The 27,965-nt window shown below is 38.2% G+C and overlaps 1 protein-coding gene and 1 non-coding gene across 2 annotated transcripts; both read right to left on the reverse strand.

Moving 5' to 3' along the window:
* Positions 1-7,221: 7,221 nt before the first annotated feature.
* On the reverse strand, positions 7,222-17,206 carry LOC138817167 (vomeronasal type-2 receptor 116-like). The gene is made up of 6 exons (XM_070007559.1): positions 17,007-17,206; positions 13,624-13,936; positions 12,457-13,266; positions 10,939-11,166; positions 9,979-10,102; positions 7,222-8,144 (listed from the first exon to the last, which is right to left on the reverse strand). Exons 1-6 carry the CDS (start codon positions 17,204-17,206, stop codon positions 7,222-7,224), a joined length of 2,598 nt encoding a protein of 865 aa, XP_069863660.1.
* On the reverse strand, positions 9,548-9,654 carry LOC138822392 (U6 spliceosomal RNA). Its single transcript, XR_011370426.1, has one exon. It is a non-coding gene; the product is annotated as a U6 spliceosomal RNA (small nuclear RNA).
* Positions 17,207-27,965: the final 10,759 nt, after the last annotated feature.

Genomic DNA, 27,965 nt, shown 5'->3' on the forward strand with positions numbered 1-27,965 from the left:
AACAGAATATACGTTTTTCTCAGCAGCACATGGAACATTTTCCAAAATAGACCACATTTTAGGCCACAAAGCAAACTTGTCCAAATTCAGAAACTTTGAAGTTATACCTCGTATTCTCTCAGACCACAAGGGAATAAAAGTAGAACTCAACACCAAAAGCCACCGAAGAAAGTCCTGAAACACATGCAGGCTGAACAACACACTCTTGACTCACCAGTAGGTCATGGAAGAGATTAGAAAGGAAATTCAAATATTCATGCTATTCAACAAAAATGAACACACAAATTACCAGCTCCTCTGGGACACAGCAAAGGCAGTATTCAGGGGTAACTTTATAGCTCTGAGTTCTTACATCAACAAATTGGAGAGATCTGAAACCAACAGGTTTCTCCAATTTGTTAATGTAGGAACTCAATTTAATGAGACATCTGAACCTCCTTTAAGAAGAGCAGCATGATAAACCCAATCCAGTAGACAGAAAGAAATAATTAAAATTAAATCAGAATTAAACAAATTAGAATAAAAAAACCATAGAAAGAATCAACAAAACAAAGAGTTGGTTCCTCGAAAAAATTAACAAAATTGACAGACACTTAGGAAATCTTATGAGAAAAAGAAGAGAACACACCCAAATAAATAAATTCAGAGATGAGAATGGAAAATCAACAGGTGTCAACAATAGGTGTCTGTCTTTGCTTGGTTGCTTTTTCTAGGTTGGCAGAGAGAGCCTGTACCTGGTCTCATTTCTGTTGGGGGCTGACCTCCAGCTGCTGGTCTGACCCACATAGGGCTCCTTGCTCTCTGCTGTAGATCACTGGCAGTTCCCTCCTTTAGAAGGACTGAGCAGCCTAGACTGCTCCTGTTTACTCCAACAGGTGCTCTTGGCGAGTTAGGATGTGCTGGATGTACTCTCCCAGTTGCTGGAGTCTGCTATGGACTGTTGATGTTTTTTGTGGTTTTGGCTGGTTCTGTGCCTGAACTCTGGGCTGGGGTGCTGTCCTCAGCTCTTCAGCTCAAGGCTGGTGCCCTACATTTTGAGCTACAGTACCAATTCTGGCCCTTTCTGCTTATGTGGTGCTGAGAAATCTGATCCAGGGCCTCATGCACACAAGGCAAGCACTCTATTGCTGAGCCACCTTACCAGCCTGAGCTCCTGACTATTATCAGGTACTTATCAGGTACTGGTGGCCTGAGTTGTCCAATTCCCGGCCTGGGATACATGGGTCAGGTTCTGGTGGGGTTTGGGCTTCTGATTCTCTTGTCCTGGACACCCAGGTCTTTTGCTGTCACGGACATGACTCCCAGGGGTGCAGTTCCCTGTTTTCCCCCCTCTGCTGAGGCATATGATCATCTTCTGGCTTCAATCAGCAAGAGTTGGTTGTGTTGTTCAGACACCGGATGCCCAGGTCACGTCCTGGCTCCCATTCCCCAGCCTGTGGCACACCAGTTGGACCTGTGCTGCTATGTATCCTGCCTGGATTACACAGACTGGAGTACACAGTTCAAGTTTCTCCCACTGTTGGCTGTCGTGACCCATGGGTGCTGTTCCAGGCTTGGGTGTTTAAGTTCCCCTCCAGGGGCACTACTTTTCTAGCCTGGCAGAATGGATGTGCTCCAGAGGCTAGTGGAGCTCTCACAGTTCCAGTTTTAGTGGGTCTTGTAGTCCAGGTGTTGGGGTAGGGGTCTGGGTCAAGGTCTTGGGGTTCCCACCAGCTCTGGTCTCCCTTGAGGGATATGCTGTCCCCTGCGGGGATCTCACCCTGAAGCTAGTTTTTTTCAGTGTGATGTAGGTCATTGGTTGCCACTGCAATCGAGTTCAGTTGAGATGCTTGTGGGCTGGGCTGGGTGGTGGTGGCTCTGCATGTTTCTCCTTTGTCTCTACTTCTGTTGATGCTGTTCAGGTAGGTGCTGTGGGATGGGCCTCCAGCCACAGGCCTCTGGTGGAGGTGTGGGGAAGGTGTGTCCGTGCAGGTTCTGAATGCTGGGGATTATCTCTGTTTGCGCTCTCCAGATCAGCACCAGTACTTTGCAGGTCTTCTGCTCTGGTGTTCTGCGCTGACCCGTGTAGTTCTGGGGTTCCCATCATGGGGCCAAGTGGCTTTGGTGGGATGGAGCCCCTCTGCTTAGAGAGTGAGGGTGGAGGGGTATCTTTGTGCAGGCTCCCGGCTCAGAGAGTTCTGTTTGTCATGATCAGTGGGTGAGACACTGGTACCTCAGCCATCTTCTGCGCCGGTGATCTTCAGATAAACCCCTGTGTCTCTGGGGACTGCGGCAGCCCCCTCTGGGCTGGACTGCCCATGGCTTGGCATGTTGCCTCGCAGCCAGTAAAGGTAGGGGAAGGGTTCTTTGCACTTCTTTATTCTGAAATTCTTCCTTTTCTTCTTTCTTTTTTTTTTCACCTCCTGTTTTCTGTGGGTTTTCATCTTTTTGTTTTTATCTGTCTCTTGGGGGAATTTAAGCATTGGAACTCAAACTCTTTTTGGTTGGCGAGAGCTGTGGTGTTTCCCTGCTGTCCCATCGCCATCTTGCTCCTCCATCTCCCTTTTTAGTTTTAATATTTTTTTGTGTCACCTAATTACTGTTCTGTTCAACCCCAGATATATACTCATCTTTAATTATTAGACCTTATCCTTCATTGTGTGCATAATTAATTCAGATATCAATTACTCATTTCACAAACTCTCAGCCTTGAGTCCTTTAATTGTAGTATTATTTCTTTATACTTATAGAATTGTTTTCTTGTCAGTCATGGGGCTTGAACTCTGGGCCTGGGCACTGTCCCTCAGCTCTTCAGTTCAAGGAGAATGCTCTACTGCTTGAGCCACAGCGCCCCTTCCAGTTTTCTGATGATTTATTGGAGATAAGTGTCTCATGGACTTTCTTTCCAGGCTGGCTTTGAACCACAATCCTGAGATCTCAGCCTCCTGAGTAGTTAGGATTATTGGCATGAGCCATTGGTGCCCACCTTTTCTATAATATTTGTTTATCGTGTATAGATTTTTTATTTCTCATTTTTCCTTTTTTCTTTATCTCTCTTCTCCTCTCCTTCTATCCTTTACCTCTCTCTGAATTTATGTCTTAGTTATCTTCCCTCTCTACTTTTCCATCCCCACATTCCTCTAATCTTATTTCCTCCTCATAATTCTCCCTAAGCCTATTAATTTTTGCTCTGCTTCTTTGATTTTCTTAGTCCAATGATCCATAGTTTTTTTGCTGTTGAACTTGATTGTATCCATTGAACAAGATTGCATCTGTACTCATTTTGGCTGTGTCAAACAATCTGTGCAACTACAGAACTCTGGTTGATATTGCCTCAAAATAGTGTTCTAGCTTGGAATTGGTTTGGCTATCATACACAAATGGGCAGAACAAGCAGAAACACAAGAAAAATGGCAAGTCCAGGAATCTCAACTTCCTCTCATGGTAATCAGGCAACAGAGCAGTTAATGAATAATCCAGGGGAGAGTCCCTAAATGCTCTACAAACACTACTGCTAAACATGTTGAACTAAAAGAATAAAAGCCTGCAAACGTCTCAGTGTGAGAATGATAAGGAAACATGTGAGCGTGATGCAGTTTACCAAAGATTAATACAGGAACTTCACAAGTGTGATGAGACTAACCAAAAATTAATACAGAAATTTTGGGAGCTAATCTAAAATTAATACAGGAATAGCCATAGTGGAGGCATTCATGGAATCCACAAACAGAAAGCTGGAGGAATCCATGGAGGCCACAAAGGGAATGCTGAATGAGCCCAACTGAAGGAAAGGGAGTCCAATGAAACTATAATCAATCAACTAAGAGATTTGAGAATGAACACTGAAAACCAAATCAAGGAGGAAAATGAGTGCTTACAAGATCTAAAACAAAGCCCAACAAAGAATTTGAAGCCATCAAATCTGACCAATTAGGATGGAAAGGAAATAAAAACTAAAGTAGAAAATTTTGACGGTAGGTTAGACCATGCAGAAGATCAAATCTCTGGGATTGAAGACAGCCTAGACCTTATAGAGGAAGAACAGACAACTATTCAAGACAAATCCAAGAAATATGATAGATTCAATATTTAGGAGACACCATTAGAAGGCCTAATTTAAGGCTAATGGGTGTAGAGGAGGGCCTAGGAACAGAAGTTAAAGGTCTAAGAAATTGATTTAACAGGATCCTAGTAGGGAACTTGGAAAAAATTATATTAAGTGAAGTAAGCCAGGCCCAAAGAAACATAGGTCCCATGGTTTCCCTTATTTGCAATAACTAGTACATGTGTAGGACAAACAGAAAAGGCCCAAAGCCATATGACCATATAAGATGATGTTAAGCAAAATGAACCCCAAGATAGGGACACAAATACCGTTTTTCTTTCTTGTTATTCCTTCTAACATATTTATAATGCACCATGTGATTTTTGTTGCTTTGTATATTCCTCCCTCACGGTAGAACCCCTATTTTCACCGTATTTGAAGTTGATGACCTGCATCTTCTATATATACTTCTTTAATTTGGGGAGGGGAAGGGGAAAAAAAAACAAAATCCTTAAATAAGGATACAGGTGGACCCATTGTAACAATGAGATGTACAAACCACTCTTTTTAAAATGAACTTTGCAAATTATGGGAGCGAGGGGGGATGGAGGAATCAGGGAGGGAGGAGTTGGGAAGGTGCGGAATGAAGTGATGGTAGGGGAAAACAAATGAGAGGCAACAATGCTCAATAGGAAAAGTACTCATTACCATGCTCGTGTAAATGTAACCCCTCTGTCCAGCATTTTTACAATAAAAATTGTACAAAAGAAAACCTAAAAAAGGAAATGAAAGCAGAACTAAGGAAAAACCTCCCAAGCTCCTGGATTGGGAGGATTAAGATCATGAAAATGGCAATACTGCCAAAGGCTATCTAAAAATCAATACAATACCTATGATTATCCCAAACTCATTATTCAATGAAATAGAGGAAGCAGCTCAAAACTTCCTATGGAACAAGAAAAGATCCCGAGTAGCAAGAACAATCCTTAACAGAAAGAAGAGTGCTGGACGTATATGAATACCAAATTTCAAACTCTACTACAGAGCCATAGTAATCAAAACGGCTTGGTACTGGCACAAGAACAAACCTGAGGACCAATATAATAGAACTGAGGACCCAGAAATGAACCCATAGACCTATAGCCACTTAATCTTTGGTAAGGAAGCTAAAAAAATAATGGAAGAAAGACAGCCTCTTCAATAAATGGTGCTGGCAAAATTGGTTAAACATCTGTAGAGAACTAAAGCTAGATGCTTCTATATCCCCCAACACCAGAATCAACTCCAAAAGGATCAAAGACCCCAAAGACAAAGCAGATATACTGAAAACATTACAGGAAGAAATAAGAGAAACCCTAGGTCTCCTTGGCACAGGGCAGAATTTCCTTAATAAAGACCGAGAAACACAAAAATCAAAAAAAAAGACTGGACAAATGGGATTGCATGAAGCTGCAGAGCTTCTGTATGGCAAAGGACATAGCTAACAAGATCTATAGAAAGCCCAGGGATTGGGAGAAAATCTTCAGGAGTCATACAATGGACAAGGGTCTCATATCTAAAATATATTGGAACTCAAAAAGTTAAATTACCCAACAACAAATCTTCAAAGAAACAACTGCCTGATTAATAAGTGGGCTAAAGACTTAAGGAGACACTTCTCTGGCCAATAGACACATGAAGAAATGTTCAACTTCTCTAGTCATAAAAGAAATGTAAAGAAATTAGAATAGCTATACATAACAAATCTAATAACAGATGTTGGAGGGAATGTAGCCAAAAGGGAACCCTACCTCATTGTTAGTGAGAGTGTAAACTTGTTCAACCACTTTGGAAAGCAGCATGGAGGTTCCTGAAAAGAATAAACATAGACCTCTCCTATGACCCAGCAATCTCACTTTGGGGCATTTAGCAAAATGATCACAAACAAGGCCAAACTAAAGCGAGCAGCACACCTATGTTTATCATAGCATTATTCACCATAGATAAGATGTGAAACCAAACCTGAAAACCTGATGCCTCTCAGTAGATAAATGGATCAAGAAAATGTGGTATGTTTATATATATATATATATATATATATATATATATATATATATATATATGCATATATATGGAGAGAGAGAGAAAATGTGGTTTTTATACGTATATATATATATATATATATATATATATATATATACACAATGGAATTCTATGCTTCCATCAGAAAGAATGACACTGCCCCATTTGTTAGGAAATGGAAAGCCTTAGAAAATTTTCTATTAAATGAAGTAAGCCAGGCCCAAAGAAACATAGGTCCTATGGTTTCCCTTATTTGCAATAGTATGTCTAGGTCAAGCAGAAAAGGTCAAAAACTACGTACATATGACCATATAAGTTGATGTTAAGCAAAATCAACCTCAAGGTAGGGACACAAAAGTTTTATCTTTCTCGCTGTTGTTTCCAATGTATTTACAATGTACCATGTGATTTTTTGGGGTTTCTTTTGTATGTTCTTCCCTCATGGTAAAACACCTGTTTTTACTGTACTTGATTTCAGTGCCTATATCTTGTATATACATTTTTCTAATTTGATGATGGGAAAGGAAATAGCAAAATACTGAAATAAGTGTACAGGTTATCCCATTGTAACAATGAGATGTACAAGACACTATGTTGAAAATGAACTTTAGAACTTGGTTGGAGGGAGGGAGGAGATAGAAAGGTGGGGAGGGAAGGAAGAGTAGAGGAAAAACAAAGAAAGAGGTAACAAGGATCAACAGGAAATGTAATCATAACCTTACTCATGTAACTGTAAACCATCTGTACGGTATCTTTACAATAAAAAACATATACTAAAAAGATAATAAAACAATTAAAGAGTAGATAGGAAAGAAATAACTACAGAGTCACATGGAATACACTAAGAGAAAATCAAATAATGACAATTCTTTTTTTAATTTTTATTTTTTTTATTGTGAAAATACTGTACAGAGGGGTTACAATTACACGAGCAAGATAATGAGTACATTAATGACAATTCTGTAATGTTGACCCTCACAGAGTCAACTTGCAATAATCATCATAAAAATAGGAAAATGAGTAAATCCTTGTTATTTTTTAAGATATTTTCACAAATATAACAAAATTTTACTGAGAAAACTAGTATAGACAAGCAATAGAGGCTCTGTGATTTTTAGAAAGATATACATTTAATATTAAAATGGATTATTTCTCTCAGCATGTGTTTTGCCCCGTATACCATGCAGAGAATTTCTCTCTGGCCTCAACAAGATGATGTAGCACTTAGGGACAAAGATGCAGCCTAACAGGCCAGCACTGGAAGATAAGATGGAGAAGACCTCCACGGCCACCATGGTTTTCCCCTTCGTGCTTTGGTAGACAGGCAAGAAGGTGACCCATACACTACAGAACACCAACATACTGAAGGTCAGGAACTTGGCCTCATTGAAGGTGTCAGGCAGGTTCCTGGCCAAGAAAGCCACAGTGAAGCTTGCCAGGGCCAGGGAGCCCAGGTATCCCAGGACACAATAGAAGGCAGTGGCTGAGCCTTTGTTGCACAGGATGATAATGTGGCCATGTTCTGAGTGTGCATCGGTGTCAACAAATGGAGGAGAAGTGCCCAACCAGATTCCAGACAGAATGAGCTGGATCAGCGTACAGATGGGAATGATGAAGTTAGGCATTCCTGACACCAGCAACCACCGCATCCTTCTCCCTGAAGAAGTGACAGAGAAGGCCAGAACCACAGTAACAGTTTTGGCCAAGACAGTGGAAACAGCCACAGTGAACACAACTCCAAATGTGGTCTGCTGGAGGACACACGTGGCTGTATTGGGATGTCCAATGAAGAGGAAGGAGCAAAGAAAGCAGCAGTTGAGGGAAATGAGCAAGATGTAGCTGAGAGCCCTGTTGTTGGCCTTGACAATGGGAGTGTTGTTGTGCTTGGTAAAAATCCCAATAACAGCAGTGGTTAGTGCAGAGAGGCAGAGAGCTAAGCAGACTAGAGTCATCCCCAGAGGGTCCCTAGAGTCCAGGAAGCTCTCAGATTTCAGCAGGCAGAGGTTTTTCTCTGTGTTGGCATACTGATGATCTGGGCACCTCACACACTGTTCCAAATCTGGCAAGGAGTGGGAGTTACCATCAGTATGTCAGTAGTTACCTTGCTTCTCTGCCCCTGCCCCAAGAAGTTAATTTGTTGAGCTTAATCCATTGTTCTGTGTTGTTGCTTTCTAAACTAAAGTACAAATTCTAAGAAGCATACAATTCAATGTGAGTCCTAATCATGTTTTCCTCATAAGTTTTCCTACATTTCAGCATTTTCTTGAAAGCATTTCCCATTATCCAAATATGGAACTAAAAATCTCCTCCACCTAATTAACATACCATATGTCATAATCTGTGCTATTGCTTCAGAAACCAGATAATTCATGAGAAATGTACACATTATGGTTTGGACCTAAATATGTAAATTCCAGAGAATTAGATATAATCAATAATCCTCATAATCTTCCCTAGATTTCCCCACCTCAATTACACTTGAACTTTTCAAAGCAAACATGGTGGAGTTTGATGGATATTTTCCTGACTCAGTTCCCTAATTGTGAGTCTTCTCATCCAATATAGGCTTCATATTTACTCTTATTTCTGTCCTCTCTGAATTTTTTACCTTATGGTCTACTGTATCTAACGTCTATATCAAAAATAATTTTCTCTTATTATTTTATAATTTATCAAGTACTAATCACATTTCTAAAAAATACACTTATGACATGATTTCAAAGTAGAATTAAATCATTTCTGAACCTTACACTCTTCATTCTCTAGAAATTGAAATATATATTCAAATATGTCCAGAATATTCTAATAACAATAAAAATTATAATCATATACCTTTCTTACAAATTAATGTGTTCTTTCAGTATGCTTCACCCAAAATGCTGCATTTTTCTGGACTTTAGCATAGAGTTTAGTTCAAGTGGTCCTCTTTTCTTTTTTAGTTTTAGTTTTAGTTTTAGTTTTTTATTGTGAGAATACCGTACAGAGGAGTTACAATTACATGGGCAAGATAACGAGTACATTTCTTATCAAGCATTGCTGCCTCCTCTTTGTTTCCCCTTCCTCCCCTCCCCCACCCGGTCCCCCCCAACACCAACGTTATAAAGTTCATTTTTTGACAAAACAAGTTTACATCTCACTCTTGCAGTGGGTCCACCTGTATCACTAGTTAAACAACTTGTTTTTTCCCTTCCCCTCCACAAATTATACCAACATCAAATACAGTGAAAGCATGGGTTAAAAAATATGGAACCCTTGTGCTGGGAAGGTGACTCAGTGGTAGAGCGCTTGGGTTGCATGCCTGAGGCCCTGGGTTCGATTCCCCAGCACCACATAAGCAGAAAGAAAAAAGCTAGAAGTGGTGTTGTGGCTCAAATAGTAGAGTGCTAGCCTTGAGCTGAAGAGCTGAGGGACAGCGCCCAGGCCCAGAGTTCAGGCCCCACAACCGAACGCCCCCCCCCAAAAAAAAATATGGAACACTTTATAAATTTGCGTGTCATCCTTATGCAGGGGCCATGCTAATATTCTCTGTATTATTCCAATTTTAGTAAATGTGCTGTCAAAGCGAGCACTCAAATGGTCCTTTTGAGTTTAAATTTTGCTACATAATAATATATTTTGCCATATTACAGATAATGATTTAACATGTTTTGTGGTAGAAAGGATATCATGTACATGGATACTGGTCCACAAAACTTATCCAAATCTTTTATCACTCTGCAGGTGTTGTGACTTTTCTGGCAGGATTTTATCTTTTATAACATGCAAATTCCTACCTAATAATAGGAAGGCTTTTGTCTCTATATACTATCTATTGTGGATTGTTCCTATTGTCTACTATTGATTGAGAAACACTATGGAGATATGGAGAATGTCTCCAATACTTACACTCTTACCTGTACCATTAGAAATCTCATTCTCAGGGCAAGGGATACAATCAAAGCAACAGACAGACTTTCCCTCCTGAGGGGATTTTCTGAAACCAGGACCACAACTCTCACTGCAGACAGACTGCGGAGTCTAAAAAGGGAGATTAGTGTTGATGACAAACAAGTTACTTATTCTTAATATCCTCAAATTCTAGTATGATAGATATTTGATCATTCAGAATCAAAATTTCTATAGAGATGCATGTATAAATATGTATATACATAAACAATTGGGTGATATTATTTCAGGTATTATAACATAGTCAAAGAAAAGTGTTTTAAATTCTTCCTATGCCCTTCTTAATGGAAAAAGCAGGAACTTTCAAGTAGCCATTTTTCTTCTTTTTTGATTTTGTTTTTTTTGGTCGGTCAAGGGCCTGAAAAATGGGCTTGGGCACTGTCCCTCAGCTCTTCAGCTCAAGGCTAGCACTCTTAAGCCAAAACACCACTTCCACCTTTTTCTGCTTCTGTGGTGTTGAGGAATTGAACCCAGGGCCTCATGCATTCAAGGCAAGCACTCTACCACTGAGCCACCTTCCCAGCCCACCATTCTTTTTAAGATGGGAAATCATCTAAAATAAGAAACAACTGGTCAATTGATTATTAATTGAAACATAAAACAATGAATAAAATTAAACATTCTACATTATAAATTAACTTTCAAAGTTACTGTGTTACAGTGATATGGAGCTTTGTAACATGATATTTATATTTGGAATACATAAGAGAAAAATATTAAGAAATAAATTGGCAAATAAATATGCTCCATATCAACCCATTAATCAATTACTTCATAAAAACATTTCTACATGGGAAGTTGGTAATTTACATTCTTGCATTATTGATGAAGACAAGAGGAATAAATTCTAGCAAGATATTTTGTTCATTTAGTCCTACTTTAGATCATCATTTTTTGATTCAACACACCTCCGTAAATGAGATGGGCCATTCTATGTTATCCTTGGATAGAGATAATTGATGCCCATGTGGTGCATATGGAGAAAAGTTTCCCACTTTCATCACTTGCCTAAGACCTTCTGGAAAATTGCAAAGGTTCACAATGTCATACTCTGCCACCAATTTCTTTGTCTCATCCAAAATCACTTGGTCACCAGCAGGATTGTTGAAATGGATGTTCTTCAGAAAGGGGTGGAGCTAGAAGATATACATCGACCAGGGTGAAGTTAGTCAAAAGTTCACACAGAAAATGGGAAGAAAGAGTATGTATCCATTGACTTTCATTTCTGTTTCAGAATCCATTTATAACAGAGTAATGAAGCAGAACAACTGAAGGTCTATGGATGAATAATATAAAATAATGCTGATAAATCCTAAGACTCAAGTAACTGTTCAACATAACATTTCAAGATAAAAAATCTAGTACGTTCACTGAAATAATCACAAATCATACACATTCCACTGTCTGGCTACACAGGCAGAGATTTTCTAATGAGTAACTCAACTGTGTAATTCAATGAAAAAGTTATAAAACTAACTCAATTAGAAATAAAGTATTTCTTATATGAAAAATGAAAAATTGTGCACAAAATATTTGAAGTAGACAAATTTTGAATTATTGCTTGCCTGTTTCAAATTCAAATACAAAATCAATAAGTACAAAATCGAAGTGTGAGTACTGACGTGTTACAGATAGATCGAATGAAAACAATAAGTAACGAATTCATTAAAAATTCACTCTTGCCAATCTGTTTTATCAGGTAAAATTCTACATGTTTTAAAAACTGTTTCAAAAGCAGACTGGATGGTGGTGGCTCACAACTGTAATGCAAACTACATAGGAGGCAGAGATCTAAGGATCCCAGTTTGAAGCCAGCCTGGACATGAACAACCATGAGACACTTATCTCCAATTACCTACCGAGAAAAACAAGAAGTACAGTGTTTGGTTAAATGGTCAACTACTCACATTGAGCAAAAGAAGCCGAGGCCCTGAGTTCAAGCCTAAGGGATGGCACAAAAAAATAAAAAACAAAAACCATTAGAGACAGCTAAGCTGAGTAAGCTTTTCACTTTCTCTCTCTCTCCTTTATTTTATTTTATTTTATTTTATTTTATTTTATTTTATTTTATTTTATTTGTTGTTGTTGTTGGTCATGGGGCTGGAAATCTGGGCCTGGGTGCTCTCCTTGAGCTTTTCATCTCAAGGCTAGAGCTTTACCACTTGAGCCACAGTTCCACTCCTGGTTTTCTGAGTGGTTTATTGGAGATAAGAGTCTTAAGGACTTTCCTGCTAGGGCTGGATTTGAATCTCCATTCTCATATCTCAGTTTCCTGAGTAGTTAGGATTATCGGTGTGAGCCACTTGCACCAGGCTTCACTTTGTCTGTTAAAAAAATCTGTCATGACCACCTAGTTTGGTTTGAATGAATTCCTCTTACAATGTCAGTTTGCTGATAGCATTTACTTGCCAGTGCAAATCCTTCACCTGAGAAGGGGAAAACTGAAGTTTTCTTCCATTTCCCACTGGCTGTGCTTCTGCTTGACCAATAAGCATCTCATGAAGGGCCTGAGCCACAGCATACACAGCATTATATATATAGTAACTCTCTTCCATCATGCCCATGTCAAAAAGGTACCTAGGCAACCATTCCAAGGACGCATTGGCTGGACAGTTCTTCCAAGTGATACAGCTAGACTCAGAAAATGTGCACTTAAAAAAGCGAATCCACACCAAAGCAAGGAAATAGTCTTTTGGGTATTTGGATGGGTTAGCAGTTTTGATAAAATTGTTGAAACCAGAAATCTCTCCATGGTGGTGTGAGAAAATGAGAGGTGCATGGAGTGAATGTAACAAAAAATATTTCATCGCATACAGAAATGTACCAAGGGAGTTTATGACCCAGACGGTTCCTAGACTTAAATATCTTCTCAAATAAGTGTTTAACAAATTTAACATGAATTCATTGTCACCATAAATGACAACTACATTTGCGAATGAATTTCGAATTTTCTGATGAAAAGATACATAATTGGTTACTTCACGAATGAAAGAAAGTGGTAGTATGTGTTCAAAAGCTGTACAGACTTTTTGCTTGCTCATCTCTTCTCTCAATTGGGGCAGCATCCACAAACCATTCTCATCTTCTGAGATCAACAGACCCACCCACTTCCATCCAAAATGAACCATCAAGGAAACCATGGCAAAAGCTAGAGATGTATCCTTGGGGGCTATCTGATAGACAGAAGGGAACAGGCGATGGTCACTCAGGACAGGATCAAAACGCCCAAAGTTCAGCTAGAAGGAAAAGAAAATGTGAAAGTAAGCAATTGGATTGACATAATCCACATCCTCAGTCCTGATGTGCATTAAGCAACACCTGAAATGATAAAAAGCCTTGTTTATCCCATGTTTAGTACTGCTTCCATTCCTGAGGCCTAGGTAGAAAATGAAAGAACCAGGTAAGAGATGGAGCTATTCCTGTGGTCTGCTATAGGCTGTTCTTACACTAAAGCAAGCCCATACGGACATCTCACCAAAGGTAGTTCATTTGGAGCATTTATAATTCAACATTCTTCTTCTAAATGCATCAAAAACCTGAGAATGGCATCAACTAGTCATGCTTTCATCCCTCAGCAGCCCTCCTGTTCTCACCTGTGGAAATCTGTAGAGGTCCAACACTGTTGCATACTGGGAAGAGATTTGGCCTTCTGGTCCAGTCAGTGTTACTACAGTCTGACTTTCTCTCTTACAGTCATAATTCAGGATAAAATCTTTCCCAGAGAGGCTTAAGACAAGACTTCTATACAGCAAATAGTATCTTATTCCACGTGAATGGGCAGAAAATCCCATAGTGATGTTAGGCAAAAGATGAGGATTTTTGTTGATCTCTTCAACAGCAAAAGCCAAGGCTAGAATAAACTGGTAGTTGTTGAAGTTATAGCTGTAGAAATGGCACAGGAAGTATCTTCAATCTTAAGCATTGACTTGAGGGAATAAATGTATGTTTAGAAAAGAACATGCATAGGGCGAGGAAGGTGGCTCAGTGGTAGAGTGCTTGCCTTGCATGCATGAGGCCCTGGGTTCGATTCCTCAGCACCACATAAGCAAAAAGAAAAAAAGCCGGAAGTGGCACTGTTGCTCAAGTGGTAGAGCGCTAGCCTTGAGTTGACGAGCTGAGGGACAGCGCCCAGGCCCAGAGTTCAGGCCCCACGACCGGACCCCAAAAAAAACAAACCAAAAAACAAAAGAACATGCATATATTTAAAACTTATCCCTAATATGTTGAATTAGGATATGACTGTTTTGGAATTTTTTTGTCAGCTTTGTGGCTTGTATTCTGACCTGGGCCCTGTCCATGAGCTCTTCAGCTCAGGGTAAGTGCTCTACCACTTGAGCCACAGAGCCACTTCTGGTTGTCTGGTGTTTATTTGGAGATAAGAGTATCATGGGCATTCCTGCCAGGGCTGGCTTTGAATGGCAATCTCTTATCTCAGCCTTCTGAGTAGCTAGGTTTGCAGGTGTGAGTCACCGGCACCTGGCTCAATATGAGTTTTAGGTAGGTAATTCATTTTGAGTGGATCATGAAAGTGTTTCTCATGAATTAGATTTATACTCTTAGAAGAGAACAAAGAGAACTTGCATTTCCCCTTTGTCAAGTAACTTGTTCTTGAAACATGAGACATTTTCTCATGAATAACCAATCAGTCCATGTCTGAAGGTTGCTCTTGTAAATAGTACAAGAAGCAAAGTAAATCCTATTATCATGCTAAAGTTGTTATTCTTTCCTTCTGTTGGAGGATAATCTTACTCAATTAATGTCTTACTTTGTGTGAGAGCGAATCATGGAAAGCAAGAGCACACATGAGAATAATCCCCTTCTCAGAAAATGCAAATTAATCAGAAAACACCTCCCAGAACAGTAGCAAAAGTTGTAGGCAGAAGAACTAAATTTTTACTTACTGAAACAATGGAAAATTAGATGCATTGACAAATAGAAAACGAACTAACTTCCCTTTATTCTGCATCCAAATTTATGTTCCCCTACTTATGATATAGAAAGAAAATTAAATCCAGGCCTTTGAGTACAAGCCAGGATACAAGCCAAACTTGGAGCTGTCCGTATTAGGAAATGCCCCATGTTACTTCTGCCAGACAAATAACATTAGAATGAGTGCCTAAATTGTTAGTAGGTTAGAGGATTCCAAAGTATCTCCTTAAATCCTTGGCAACGGTGAATAGAACATGAGAATTTGCAGTCAATTTCCTGAGGAGGAAGGCATGAAAATAATTCAGTGTTATTTCTCGTAACCCTTTTCCAGTACCACTGACTTTAGAAAAATTAACCAAACTAAAAGTATTAAAATCAGCAGGAACGATTTGCATTGGAAAATACGTCTTTTCTAAATCATATTAAAGAAAATTAAGAAAATGAAAAAAATTCTAGGGAAGAATTCAATTTTCTAATATATTATCGTACATCAGCAAGTTAATTTGATCTATGGCAATCCCTTAAAGAGAAAACATAACAGCTCCATAAGGTGCTATGTTTCTTTTTTGGCTTCATATTTGTAAACATGTGGATTTTATGCAGACGCATCATTTTTAAATATTAAAGGTGAAAGACAGACCTTCAAAAACATGAAAAATTCTATTGATGATCCTTTTATTCTTCACCACAGAAGAGGTTTATAGGAGTCCTAACCAAAGATGATGAAGAAATCACAATAAGTTGGACCCAGAAAAGGCTACCTCTTAGTAGATGAACAGAAGAAAGAGAAGAATTAAGCTTGTTCAACTTACCAACTCAATAAGATTCTAACTTAAAAAAATGGAAATGAAAGAACAACCATTTATTAAATCAAAGAGTAAAATCAACAGCAAAACTTAAGTCCCTGAACATATCTCTCAATGAATAGATTGGAAAAATGAATATTGTTAAAATATTCACAGTAGTGAAAATTATCTACATATTTACGAAGACCATGCCAAAATGCTGGGATCATTTAATAAGGGAGTAGAAAAACAATGAAAAACTTCTAACTAAAAAAATCCTTGAATGACCACAGCTATGTGGAATAAACAAGTAGTAATACAATGTTTGGCAACGCCCAATCTTAACTTTACCATTGACTCCTAGTACAATTTTAAAATAGACTAGTAGAAGTCATGCACATATGTGTCTTGCTCAGGCCTAGACTCCTAACAACAGAAGACACTGAACTGTGAGAAGTGTGACTCAGATATATAGCCTTGGCAGAAAATAATTTCATGACTATTTCATCTAAAAACTATGAAAATTAAAATGTGTCATGTCATAGGCAGAACAAACAGCAAAATACAATAAAAAGTCCAATAAAAAACCACATAGTTGCAAAAGTGAATATTGAACACAGCTTCTGTTACTGAAAAATGGCCTCTATGACCTGTGGTTCCTCTGAAAATACAGACATCCACCTGCAAAACACTGAAATCTCACTGCACTCTTTCACCAAAGAAAGGATTTATTCAACATTGTTTACAGATCTTAATAGGAGACTTGAAAATTTGAAAACAGTAGAGAAGCACAGATGAGAAATGTTTCAGAAAGTAGGCACAGGTAATGACTTTCTGCCTAGGATTCCATAACATGGGAACAATACATACACCTGATATTTTGGAGAGTGGGATGTGATACGTTTGGACTGTTACCTGTTCATTTTCAAAGTTGTGGATTAGCACACATAAAAATAAACTTTTCTCAAAAAAAGGAAAACATGTATGCATTGCTATAAAATGGTTGTATGCTCATTGTTAACATTTGAAAGTTTCTGGAAGCATGCCAAGAAATGTACACATTACCTCACTTAGTAGGAAATGGTAAGCCCTGTGTATATCGTCTTTTCAATAGCACTTCAAAAAAAGAAATATATAGCTATCTCTAGTTAAAAGTTTCACCGTAGCAAATGGTAGAGATTATAGCGTGCCTTAATTGACCAATGGTCTGCTCAGACTGAAAATCAAATAGAGAATAAGTATAAAACTCAAAAGTCACTTACCTCGCCTCCTCAGTATACCTCTCTGCGTTGGGAGGACGACGTTTTGCTGTTACATAGGAGAGGGGGAAAAACCCAGTAATGGACACATCTCCACTCACATATGCAGTCTGCTTCTTGTTGAGTAAGCATTCCTCTTCACTGAGGGAACTGACAAGAAATGGAAGTTGTAGTACAGCTGATGTAAAAAGCAAAGGAAACATCATAGAATGGCATGTAAGACCTGTTTATGAACATATGTGGATCTTATGATAACCAGCAAGTAAGTAAATATATCATGAATGTAAGAATGTATAAGAATATATTTGAGTGTGATTTTATTGCCTAGGATTTCCACTCTGGCCCACCCCATTTCTTTCACCATAACCTGCTCTCTTTCCCCAGACAAATGCTGTGTTCTTTCACCCCTGGGGCTCTGCATCTGAGGTCCTATCTCCAAGTCAACATGAGATGCAAAATATTTTGATGGTTCCCTTCTCCACTCCCTGGTGTTATAATTTCATCAAGACCGAAGGTGTAAGACTCCAGAGATGGATGCAAATTTGTTGGAATTGGCCCTGAGGTAGTAGTGAGAAACTTTGCAAATAAAGCCTCATGAGATCATGTAAAAGTTCTGAATCAAAGTTGTAATGTGAGGTGCAAGAGAAAGTGGACAGAGGGGCTGGGAAGGTGGCTCAGTGGTAGAGCGCTTACCTTACATGCTCGAGGCCCTGGGTTCGATTCCTCAGCACCATATAAGCAAAAAGAAAAAATCCAGAAGTGGCACTGTGGCTCAAGTGGTAGAGCGCTAGCTTGAGCTGAAGAGCTGAGGGACAGCGCCCAGGCCCAGATTTCAGGCCCCAGGACCGGAGCAAAAAAAAAAAAAAAAAAAGAGAAAGTGGACAGAAAGTGTTATTCAAATAAAGGCCCTATGCAAGTCATTGACCACAATCAAATATGGGGAACACATCACATACCCATGGCTAAAGCCAGTGAAGGAACATTGCTGGTTGAGCCATACAGGTATCTGTACCCATTTGAATATGAGTTTGTGTAATAATCCTTCTCTGTGCCCCAAACAAAGAAAATAGTACAAAAGAAACTCTACCTCATATCACTCTAAATAGTTTGCACACACATGAGCCATCAGAAGACTCTATGCACAAAGAACATAGAGATATTTTTTTGTGAAAATACCGTACAGAGGGTTTCCAAGTACATTAGCAAGGTAATGAGTAAATTTCTTATCAAACATTGTTTCCTCCCCCTTTGTTTCCCCTTCCCATCCCTTCCCATCTGGGCGCCACCACACATGTACCCCCCCCCCCGGGCCAAAGTTGTAAAGTTCTTTTTTCGACATAGCGACTTGTACATCTCATTGTTGCAATGGGTCCACTTGTATCCCTATTTAAACAATTTTTTTTCCCTTCCCCTCCATTAATTTTACCAACATCAAAAACCCTGGGTTATACCCTGGGAGATAGACATACAAAGCAACAAAGAAATATCTTATAAATATATTAGAAACAATAGCAAGAAAGAAAAAGCATTTGAGTCCTTATCTTGGGGTTCATTTTGCCTACCATCTACTTATCTGACCGTTTCTGCTTGTCTAAGACATATACTAGTTATTGCAAATAAGGGAAACCATGGGACCTATGTTTCTTTGAGCCTGGCTTACTTCACTTAATATAATTTTTCCCAAGTCTTTCCATTTCCCAACAAATGGGGCAATGTCATTCTTTCTGATGAAGGCATAGAAACTTTTCAAAGCAGTGAATCACTTTTACGTAATGCTGTTCTTTTGGCAACTTGTGTTGTACGGTTGCCGATCATTTTACCATATGCAAGTGACAATGGGAATCATGATTTAAGTAATGCCTTTCCTACATGATGAGATATTGAAGCTGGCTCTTGTATCTTGCCAATACAAGAAACTGATTTGGGTTTTGAGAATGTTTCCAATTGAATTGTGCATTTTTGGCTCAAGTTTTCTCTAAACTTAACTGCAGCCTAAGAAGAGAAATTACTTGTATTGAGATAAACATTCCTTCTCTCTGGCAGCCTCTGCCCTTCCAACATTATTGAGTATTTTAAAGGTAGAGCTACAGGTAGAGGGAAGAGAAAAGAAAAGTGAGAGGTAAAGAGAAGTAAGTGAAAGAGGCAAACAGAGAAAGAGAGAGGGACTGTTTAATAGAGAGGATTTCTATATGAATTTCTTGTCACAAAGCACAGTGGCTTTCAACTGTCCTCTTCTGATTGAGAAATCCCACTTTGTGCCATTATTCACCTTGTTCAATTGGCTTGCTCTGAAACTTCCAAATAACATGCTGATGCACATGCCCAGGGAGTATTGCTGGAGCCTCATCCTCTGTCTGTTTAGCTTTAAGCATAGTTCAGTATTGTTTCCTGTAACATGCCTTATTTGAAGGCAAGTACAAATAATATCCCTCCATTAAAGATCGCCTCTCCATTGTCTCCCTTACTTATGGTATACATAGATTTCAGCATTCTGAGTACTTTGAATATAGATATGAGACACCCACACAAGGCAAATTATGACATAAAATTTTCATCTATATAGAATTTACACTCAACCAGGAGAACTGCATAAACTTAGCATATAGGCAATAGATTTATTGTAGATTCCTGCTACATTAGTTGTTTGGATCTTGCCATTGAATTAGTTTTTAAACTAACCACAGGTTCGATCATACAGGTAAGTTTGCTAATCCCTTTCCATTAGTGTTCTCAATGCTTACCGTATCGTAGAGCATAGAATGCACATGAAATGCTCCCAGCATAATCAAACAAAAAACACAAGACTACATCCAACAATTTGCTGTAAGTCCAGGATGAGAGACCTATGGTCTTTTTCTGTATGTCTTAGTAAATTGTATTTGGAATGGGTATGTGTATAGTAAATACACACACTTGAACAATGTATACATGTATGTAAGGTACACATAGAAATACAAAAAAAAAGTATCCCAACAAATACTGTTTGAAAAAGTAAAATCAGAGAGAAAATAAAGAAGAACATATAAAGATATTTGAATTGGGTCAGAGTTCATTATATCAATGTCTGGAGAGATCGCAATGATACCCTTTTATATTACATACACACATACTAGTTCATAGTTATAATAATTATATTGTGAACAAATCCACAAACCATTCTCACCTTCTGAGATCACCAGACCCACCAAGCTCCAGCTGAAGTCAACCATCAAGAAAACTGTGTGAAAGGCTAGAGATATGTCTTTAGGGGCTCTTGGATAGACAGATATAAACTGGCCATGGTTCCTCCAAAGGGTGAAAAATCCCAAAGGTGAGATAGAGAATAATTTCTCTTAAAGTGTATTGTAAACAATAATGTATAGCATATGAGAAGGATATTGATATAAATTTGTGTCCCCGTGCTGTGTATAAATTATCTGACCCAATGGACCACTGATGTTATGAAAAAGCAAACTATGACTAAAAGATTAATGTATTGTAAAGCAATACATTCTGAAACCCTACTGTTACTTTCTGCACCTATGGATCTGATCATGAATCAAGACATTCCACGGAGCCCCTAACATTTGTCTACTGAATGAATTGGCATGGATATAAAAATCTCAGGTAACAACAAGTGTATTTTTGTCAGAGGCACATAGGGCTGTGAGTACAAGGGTCTGTACAGGGCCACTTCCTGAGCCATCTCATGGATAACGGAGCACAAGAGCTCTTCCAGCAGCCTCACCTTGCTTCTAGGAAGTTCTCAGAGTACAGACTCTGCTAGGATGAAGACCATGTGAGGCAAAGTTCCCATCACATCTGGCAAAGACTGCATCCTGAGCTAACCTGAGTATCCCATGAAATCTCTGTCAGTCCTGTCACTCTTGTCTTGTCTATTCAATACATACTTCAAACAGCTCTGGTATATGATCATTAATCGATGATGTTAGATCACACATATACAAATTGAATATGATTACGATTAAATCAATTTAGCCAGAGTGCTTTGAGACTCACAATGTCATCTCAGTAATTTTTTCTGTTTCACAGATTCTCTCCTGAGCATTTAATACAATTTATTTTGAACATGTTCAAGGTAGAGTACAATCTTTTCATCTACTGCCAAACCTCTTCACAAATATCTATGAGAAAGCCTTCATGGGGAAAATGGTACTGATAAACTTCAGGACCTACTAGGTATGAATTTTACTACAGAGAGTCTGAGGAGAGTTGGGTCAGATTTCCATGGCACCCACTCACAAAGCCTGCATATCTGATAATAGATAAGAAAGAACCACCACCAGCAAGCACAGACATCAAGGAGAAAATAGAAACACATCTACAAAATAGCCCAATACCACTTGGATTTTAATGGAAAAGGAAACAGGAAAGTATTAATAAGAAGATACGTGTTAATAACATAAGAAGTGTTAATAAAGTAAGTGTTAATAAAAAGGTCTACGGATGGCATGTGAAAAAGATATAGATTATCTCCTACAGCAGGGAAAACACTGTAGTTTCTAGAACTTCTGCAGGTGTTCTCAAATCTGTACAGCTGTCACAGGCAAAGCTTATCATTCAAGATTCATCCTGTACAAGCCAGGAAAGATATTTGGTCACACAACCTGCATTGAACAAGAATACTAATTGCTCAGTCTCTGTAGAATCTTCGGACAGCCACAGGTTTCTTCTTAGAAATTTCCATCCTTGACTGTAACTTTGTTGGGGCCAGGCTATCCTCAAGGCTGAGCCCCACTTTTCTCATCATACTTGTCCAAATGTATCTTAGAGAGCGTTGAGGGGAAAATGTCACTGACAAACTTTAACAAGTACCAGACATACTTTTCTTCTTCCTTGATTTCTAAGGAGAGTCGGAGAATATAACTCATAACCACACACAAATCTTCCACATCTGGAAGGAACAAAGAAACTGTTGCTAGCACTAACGACATTCCTCAAAGTGTCACAAAAGCATATGAACAAAAACACAGTATGTATACAGTATGTATAGTTATGGGAAAATAAACCTAGAAAAAGTTGTTAATAAAAGAGATATGCAAATGTTAGTAATAAAAAAGATAAGTAAATGTCTAAGAATAACATGAGAACGGAACAGGCATCATCTAAGACATGAAAGAGGTTGTAACTCCTAACATTGCCATCTGTGCTCCCAAATCTGAGCAGATAGCAAAGCCAAAGGTTGTCTTTCCACATATAAAAAGGGCTGCAAAAAGGCAGTGTTCCAAATGACATGCTACCCTTCTAATAGGAGGGAAATTAAACTGAAAAAATGTCAACAATGGCAGGGATGGGAGGGAGGGAACAATTGGGAAAGAGGGAACAACTGATGATATGCATAACAAAAGAAATGTACATATCACCCAATGTGGAAGAAATAACTGTATTGCAAAGCTCATAGAACTCATAGAAGGGGTAACAATGATCGACAAGTAATGTAACTCATTGCCTTACTCATGTAACTGTAGTCCCTCCATACAACATCTTAACACTAAAATAAAAAATTAAAAAGAAAAGTTTACCTTACAAACTGGGCCCCATTTTGAGCAACTGAAAATTCATTAATGATTATACCAGAAAATAAAAATAAATGGAGTTTCCAAAAAAAAAAAAGAGGGCTGGGAAGGTGGCTCAGTGGTAGAGCACTTGCCTTGCATGCATGAGGCCCTGAGTTCGATACCTTGGCACCACATAAGCAAAAAAGAAAAAGCCTGAAGTGATGCTGTGGCTCAAGTGGTAGAGCGCTAGTCTTGAGCTGAAGAGTTGAGGGACAGAGCCCAGGCCCAGTGTTCAGGCCCCACGACCGAATCCAAAAAAAATTAAAAAATAAAACAAAAAAGAATACAGCCAGGAGTCACACACACTGGACTCTAATGGACAGAGAGATGACACAGACTGGAACAAAAATTCATTTGTAAATAAAATGCAAGATGAGCAAACATGAATATTTCTTAAATCATTGCTATTGAAAACTGTTTATGTTTTCTGGGATTATCATTAGACAGTTAGTTGTTTTGCAGGGCTACAGTATTGCAGTTTCTCCCTTCATATACTACCTTAGTAAATACCTTTGCTACCCAGCATTCCCACTCCTGGGCATTTATGCAATTGACCACAAACCAGGCCTCACTAAAGCTACCATCACCACCATGTTCCTTATAGCACTGTTTACTATACCCAAGATAGAGAGTCAACCCAGATTCCCCTCAGTGGAAGAATAGATGAGGAAAATGTGGTATATGTACACAATGGAATTCTATGCTTCCATCAGAAACAATGGTATAGCTTCATTTGGAAAGATTAGGAAAAAATTATATGAATTGAAGGCAGACCAAAGTCATATAGCTTGCATAGTTTCCCTCATTTGTAATGATTAGGATGTGCCTATAAATCTACAACCAAATGCTATAGTAGTAAAAGATGAAATATTATACCTGTACATAATAAGATGTTAAAAAAAATTAAATGGGACTCTAAATAGTCACACATGAGACCAAAGGAGGACATTCTTAGATGATCTCAAAGACTCAATTGTTTGTGCACATGAGCATATAAAATTATTCTTATGCCCATAAACTCCAAGAAATTTCAACAAGAAAGATTTTATATCTTTATTGAAAAAGTGATGAATGGGAGTTACAGTTACATAAATAAGGTAATGAGTACATTTCATTTCGTTTTAAACACTGTTACGCCCTCTCTCATTCTCTCCCAGTTACTCATCCCTCCTAACTCCCCCACAAGTTGTATATAGTTCATTTCCACCACAGTGTCAAGGGAGTATCATTTTTGTATTTCATACTTTGTCATGTTATTTTGTGATTCCCTTTCTCCTCTATGAATCATAAAAAAAACTTATATACAAGAAAAAGGGCACAAAAAAACTAAAAAAAGAAATACAAATAACTGCAGGTGCCAATGGCTCACACTTGGAATCCTAGCTATCAGGAGGCTGAGATCTGAGGATCATGGTTCAAAGCCAGCCTGGCCAGGAAAGTCTGTTAGACTCTTATATCCAATAAGCCAGTAGAAAATCAGAAGTAGCGCTATGGCTCAATTGGTAAAGTGCTTGCCTTGAACTGAAGAGCTCAGGGACAGCGCCCAGGCCCAGAGTTAAAGCCCCATGACTAAAGAAAGAAAGAAAAAATGCTGTGATTGAATGATCTACACTGATAAATACAGTGAATAACTATATGAATAACTAATATCTTAATGCAGCTGTTTACAGATGAAAACATACTATATTTTAAAGTCGGTCGTGGGGCTTGAACTGTGGGCCTGGTCGCTGTCTCTGCACTCTTCAGCTCAAGACGAACGCTCTAGTGCTTGAGCCACAACTCCACTTCTGGTTTTCTAGTGGTTTATTGGAGATAAGAGTCTCATGGACTTTCCTGCACAGGCTGACTTTTGAACTGCATTTGTCAGATCTCAGCCTCCTGAGTACATCGGATTACAGGCGTGAGCCACCAGCACCTGGCCTGAAAACATACTTTAAATGTACATATTCCTGTCACACAATTTTTGTTGTCTCCCAATACCATCTTTTGTAACAATCATTCTATTTCTAAGCATTTTGTAATTTCAGATGTAATAGTTTAAGAAATACACTCTCTGATGACTTATGATTTCAATATAGAAGAAATTATTTCTGAATATTGTACTTCTATTCAGTGTCACAATGTCATAATCTGCCTCCAATTTCCTTTTCTCATTAAAAATTAGCTGATCTCCAACAGTGTTATTAAAATAAACTTTCTTCGGAAAGGGATGCAGGTAAAATGAGTGCATAATCTTTTATTCTCTGCTTGATTTTCAGTCTGAGAAGATCATTTGTCAATTAATGCTCTCTATATTCTCTACCATTTGCTACTATGCAACATTTGACTAGAAACAGCCCTGTGTTTGTTTGTGTTTCTCAGATGAATACCATCCTGTTTTCCAAAGGGAGGGTACAATTTTCTTTTTCTGTTTTTAAAGTGTTATTGTAAAGATGATATACAGAGATCTTACCATTTCCTAAGACAGGTAATGAGTACATTTCTTTTCGAAAAGTGTTACCACTACTTTCCTTTCACTTGGCTTTCCTTCCCAGGATTGAAAACGCGCTGCATCGTGAAGCCTCTACATTGTCTGTCACTTTCTCATTGCAAGAATCACACAATGCTACTTTAAAAAGCCATTGACATGAGTTTTGAACTAACACGTTACAGGAACATGTATTTCCCCATAATCAAATGGCAGATACTTTCTTACATAAACATGATTTCTAATATCTGTTGGTCAGCATATTGATGTCCATCTGTTTGAGAAATAATTCTTATTGAAAGGATGCAGTTACTATTTCAGATTCATTGTGGGTCAGAACTTCATGTCAGTGGTGCTTTCATGTATGAGAGAACATTCTGTGAAACCTGAAGCAGGGAGGCAGTATAGAGAGTTTACACCCACCTCTTTGATTCTGGTACTTGTATACACACATTCTCAGTGCTTACATAACCACATGAGTTCTAACACAGGAGATTACATTTTCAAGGTCACATGACAGAATTTAGCATAAGTCAGCATTCTAATTTTAGTCCTATTAGAAGGTAAAATATTACTTGGAACTTTGAGTGCTTGCATCCTTTCTCAAGTGTGGTAAATCAAGCTTTCCCTATGGTATCTGTTCATATTCAGGAACAGTGATGGCCTCTTCTGAACTATTCTCATGTGTAACACATAACTTTTGCTTATAGTTCATTGGATCAACAGGAATTGTGCTTATTCATTTTCCCATGTATTAATAGTAAGTATTTATTTGCATGTTTCACAGAAGTATTTATTAATATCATTGATGTTATGTTTTCTGCTGATGGGTTTGTCATAGCTTCTTTCAGATATGCAAGTTCTGTGGGTGGATGTCACTGGAGACTGGTCTGACAATCAGGTATCCTAGAGTAAAACCTTTTGTCTGGTAGTGGCTAAAAATTATCAATTACTTTTTATCCATGAAGGCTTTCCCTTAATTATTTGGATGAATGTGATGAGGCTTAGCAATGAATGAAATCCATGGAGCTAAATCTTTAGCACAGCATGGCCAAAAGGAACTGATATTAAAAGTTCAGGATACCAGTTGATGGATGGAAAGTTACTGGAAGAAAATGATGCGTCTCTGCTATTGGTTGGAATATTTAATAGAGTTCATATTCCAGGCACATACTGTCATCTAATCTCACTCTACATCAGTACAGAATGAGGACTGCAGGATATCAAACATTATCACTTATTCAATTTATCACAAGCCAGAAATGATCTTCTAATAGTCCAACAGAGAGATGCAGAATTGACAGGATCTTCCAGGGGAATCAGGTGAGCTATGGCAGCATTCTTTTCTAGACAAGGCAGTAACTTCCACTCATATGTGATGGCAGCCTATGAAATCCTGTATTCTGAGGGCTTAGAAGAGGCCAGGTGAGGCTGCTGGCCTTGGCTTTGTGCTGTCTTTTATAAATTGCTCTATTCAGAGGGAACACTGGAGGCCTGAGAGGTGGCTCTGTACATAGTTTGGCTTGGGAAATCATACTTTTACCTGACACAATACAATCGTAGTACCTCAGATTTTCTCCTGTTTGCTAATTCATTCATTAGACAATGTTAGGAACTGGCCCAAACATTTCAGTTCACTAATCAAATCAACAGTTGCAATAACCAGCTTCATGACTTGGGAACGTGATTCCACACACACTTAGAATATTTCTTTCTCTAGAAAACCTTCTGAACCCTTTCCCATTTTAATGGTCCATTGAACATGTGACTTCATAGATACCTCAGGCCACAAATGTATGTCAATATTCCTATCCTGTATGCTATTTTATCACTGAGAAATAGAAATGATTTTTAAAAGAAATCTTTTCAAGCTTATCTCTTCTAAATATATTTTATTAGCAGACATTTATGAAATACTTACTTTAACTGATTTTGTTTTATTATATGACTTCTCTTTAACAACCACTTGATTTTTTCCTCAGGCTCTCTACAATATCTAAAATATACTTGCTTCTTACATTTATTTCTTTTCAGAAATGATTTGGCTTGCAATTTCTCCTCCAAATAAATATAATAAAGCTCTGTATATTGTAAAATAGATTATGTTGTTTACTGTATTTGGGAAATTGAATAATTCACTATTTCTATGCAATTTTCCAAAGTATCCATCTGATGGATACAACTTTCAGATATGAACCAAGGGTTTTTCTTCATTTTTTATGATATCATAGATATGTATCTATCGATTGTGCTGTCATTTCACCACATCGAAGTATTTTTCACAATCATTATATTTTTCCTTATCATTCTGAATTATTTTCCTAAAATTGACATGCTTCCAGAAACTGTCAAATGTTTGCAATGAGTATAAAAATCCCTTTTGTAGAAATGTATATATGTTCTTATTGTTGCTATTGAGAAAAGTGTATTTTTATGTGTACTAATACAGAGCTTTGGAAACAGATAGGTAACAGTCCAAAAGCACCACATCTCTCTCTCCAAAGTGTCAGGGTTTTATACTGTTCCCCTGTTATTGGAATCCTAGCCAGGAACTCATTCTCTGTTCCTACTTCTTGAAAGATTTCTCCTCTGTGTTTCTCTACTGTTTACAAATTTTCAAGTCTCCTATTAAGATGTGTAAACAATGTTGAATAAATCCTTTATGTGATGAAAGAGTGCAGTGAGATTTCAGTGTTTTACATGTTCATGTCTGTATTTTCAGAGCAACCACAGGTTATAGAGGCCATTTTTCAGTAAAAGAAGCTGTGTTCAATAGTCACATAGTTACAACTACATGGATTTTTATTGGGCTTTCTTTTGTATTTTGCAGTTTTCTCTGCCTATGAATAGACATGTTGAAATTTTCATAGTCTTTAGATAAAATGGTCATGCAATTATTTTCTGCCAAGGCTGTATCTGAATCACACTTCTCACAGC

The sequence above is a fragment of the Dipodomys merriami genome, unplaced genomic scaffold, assembly GCF_024711535.1.
Source record: "Dipodomys merriami isolate MVZ:Mamm:240054 unplaced genomic scaffold, mDipMer1.0.p SCAF_11, whole genome shotgun sequence".
Classification (NCBI taxonomy): domain Eukaryota; kingdom Metazoa; phylum Chordata; class Mammalia; order Rodentia; family Heteromyidae; genus Dipodomys; species Dipodomys merriami.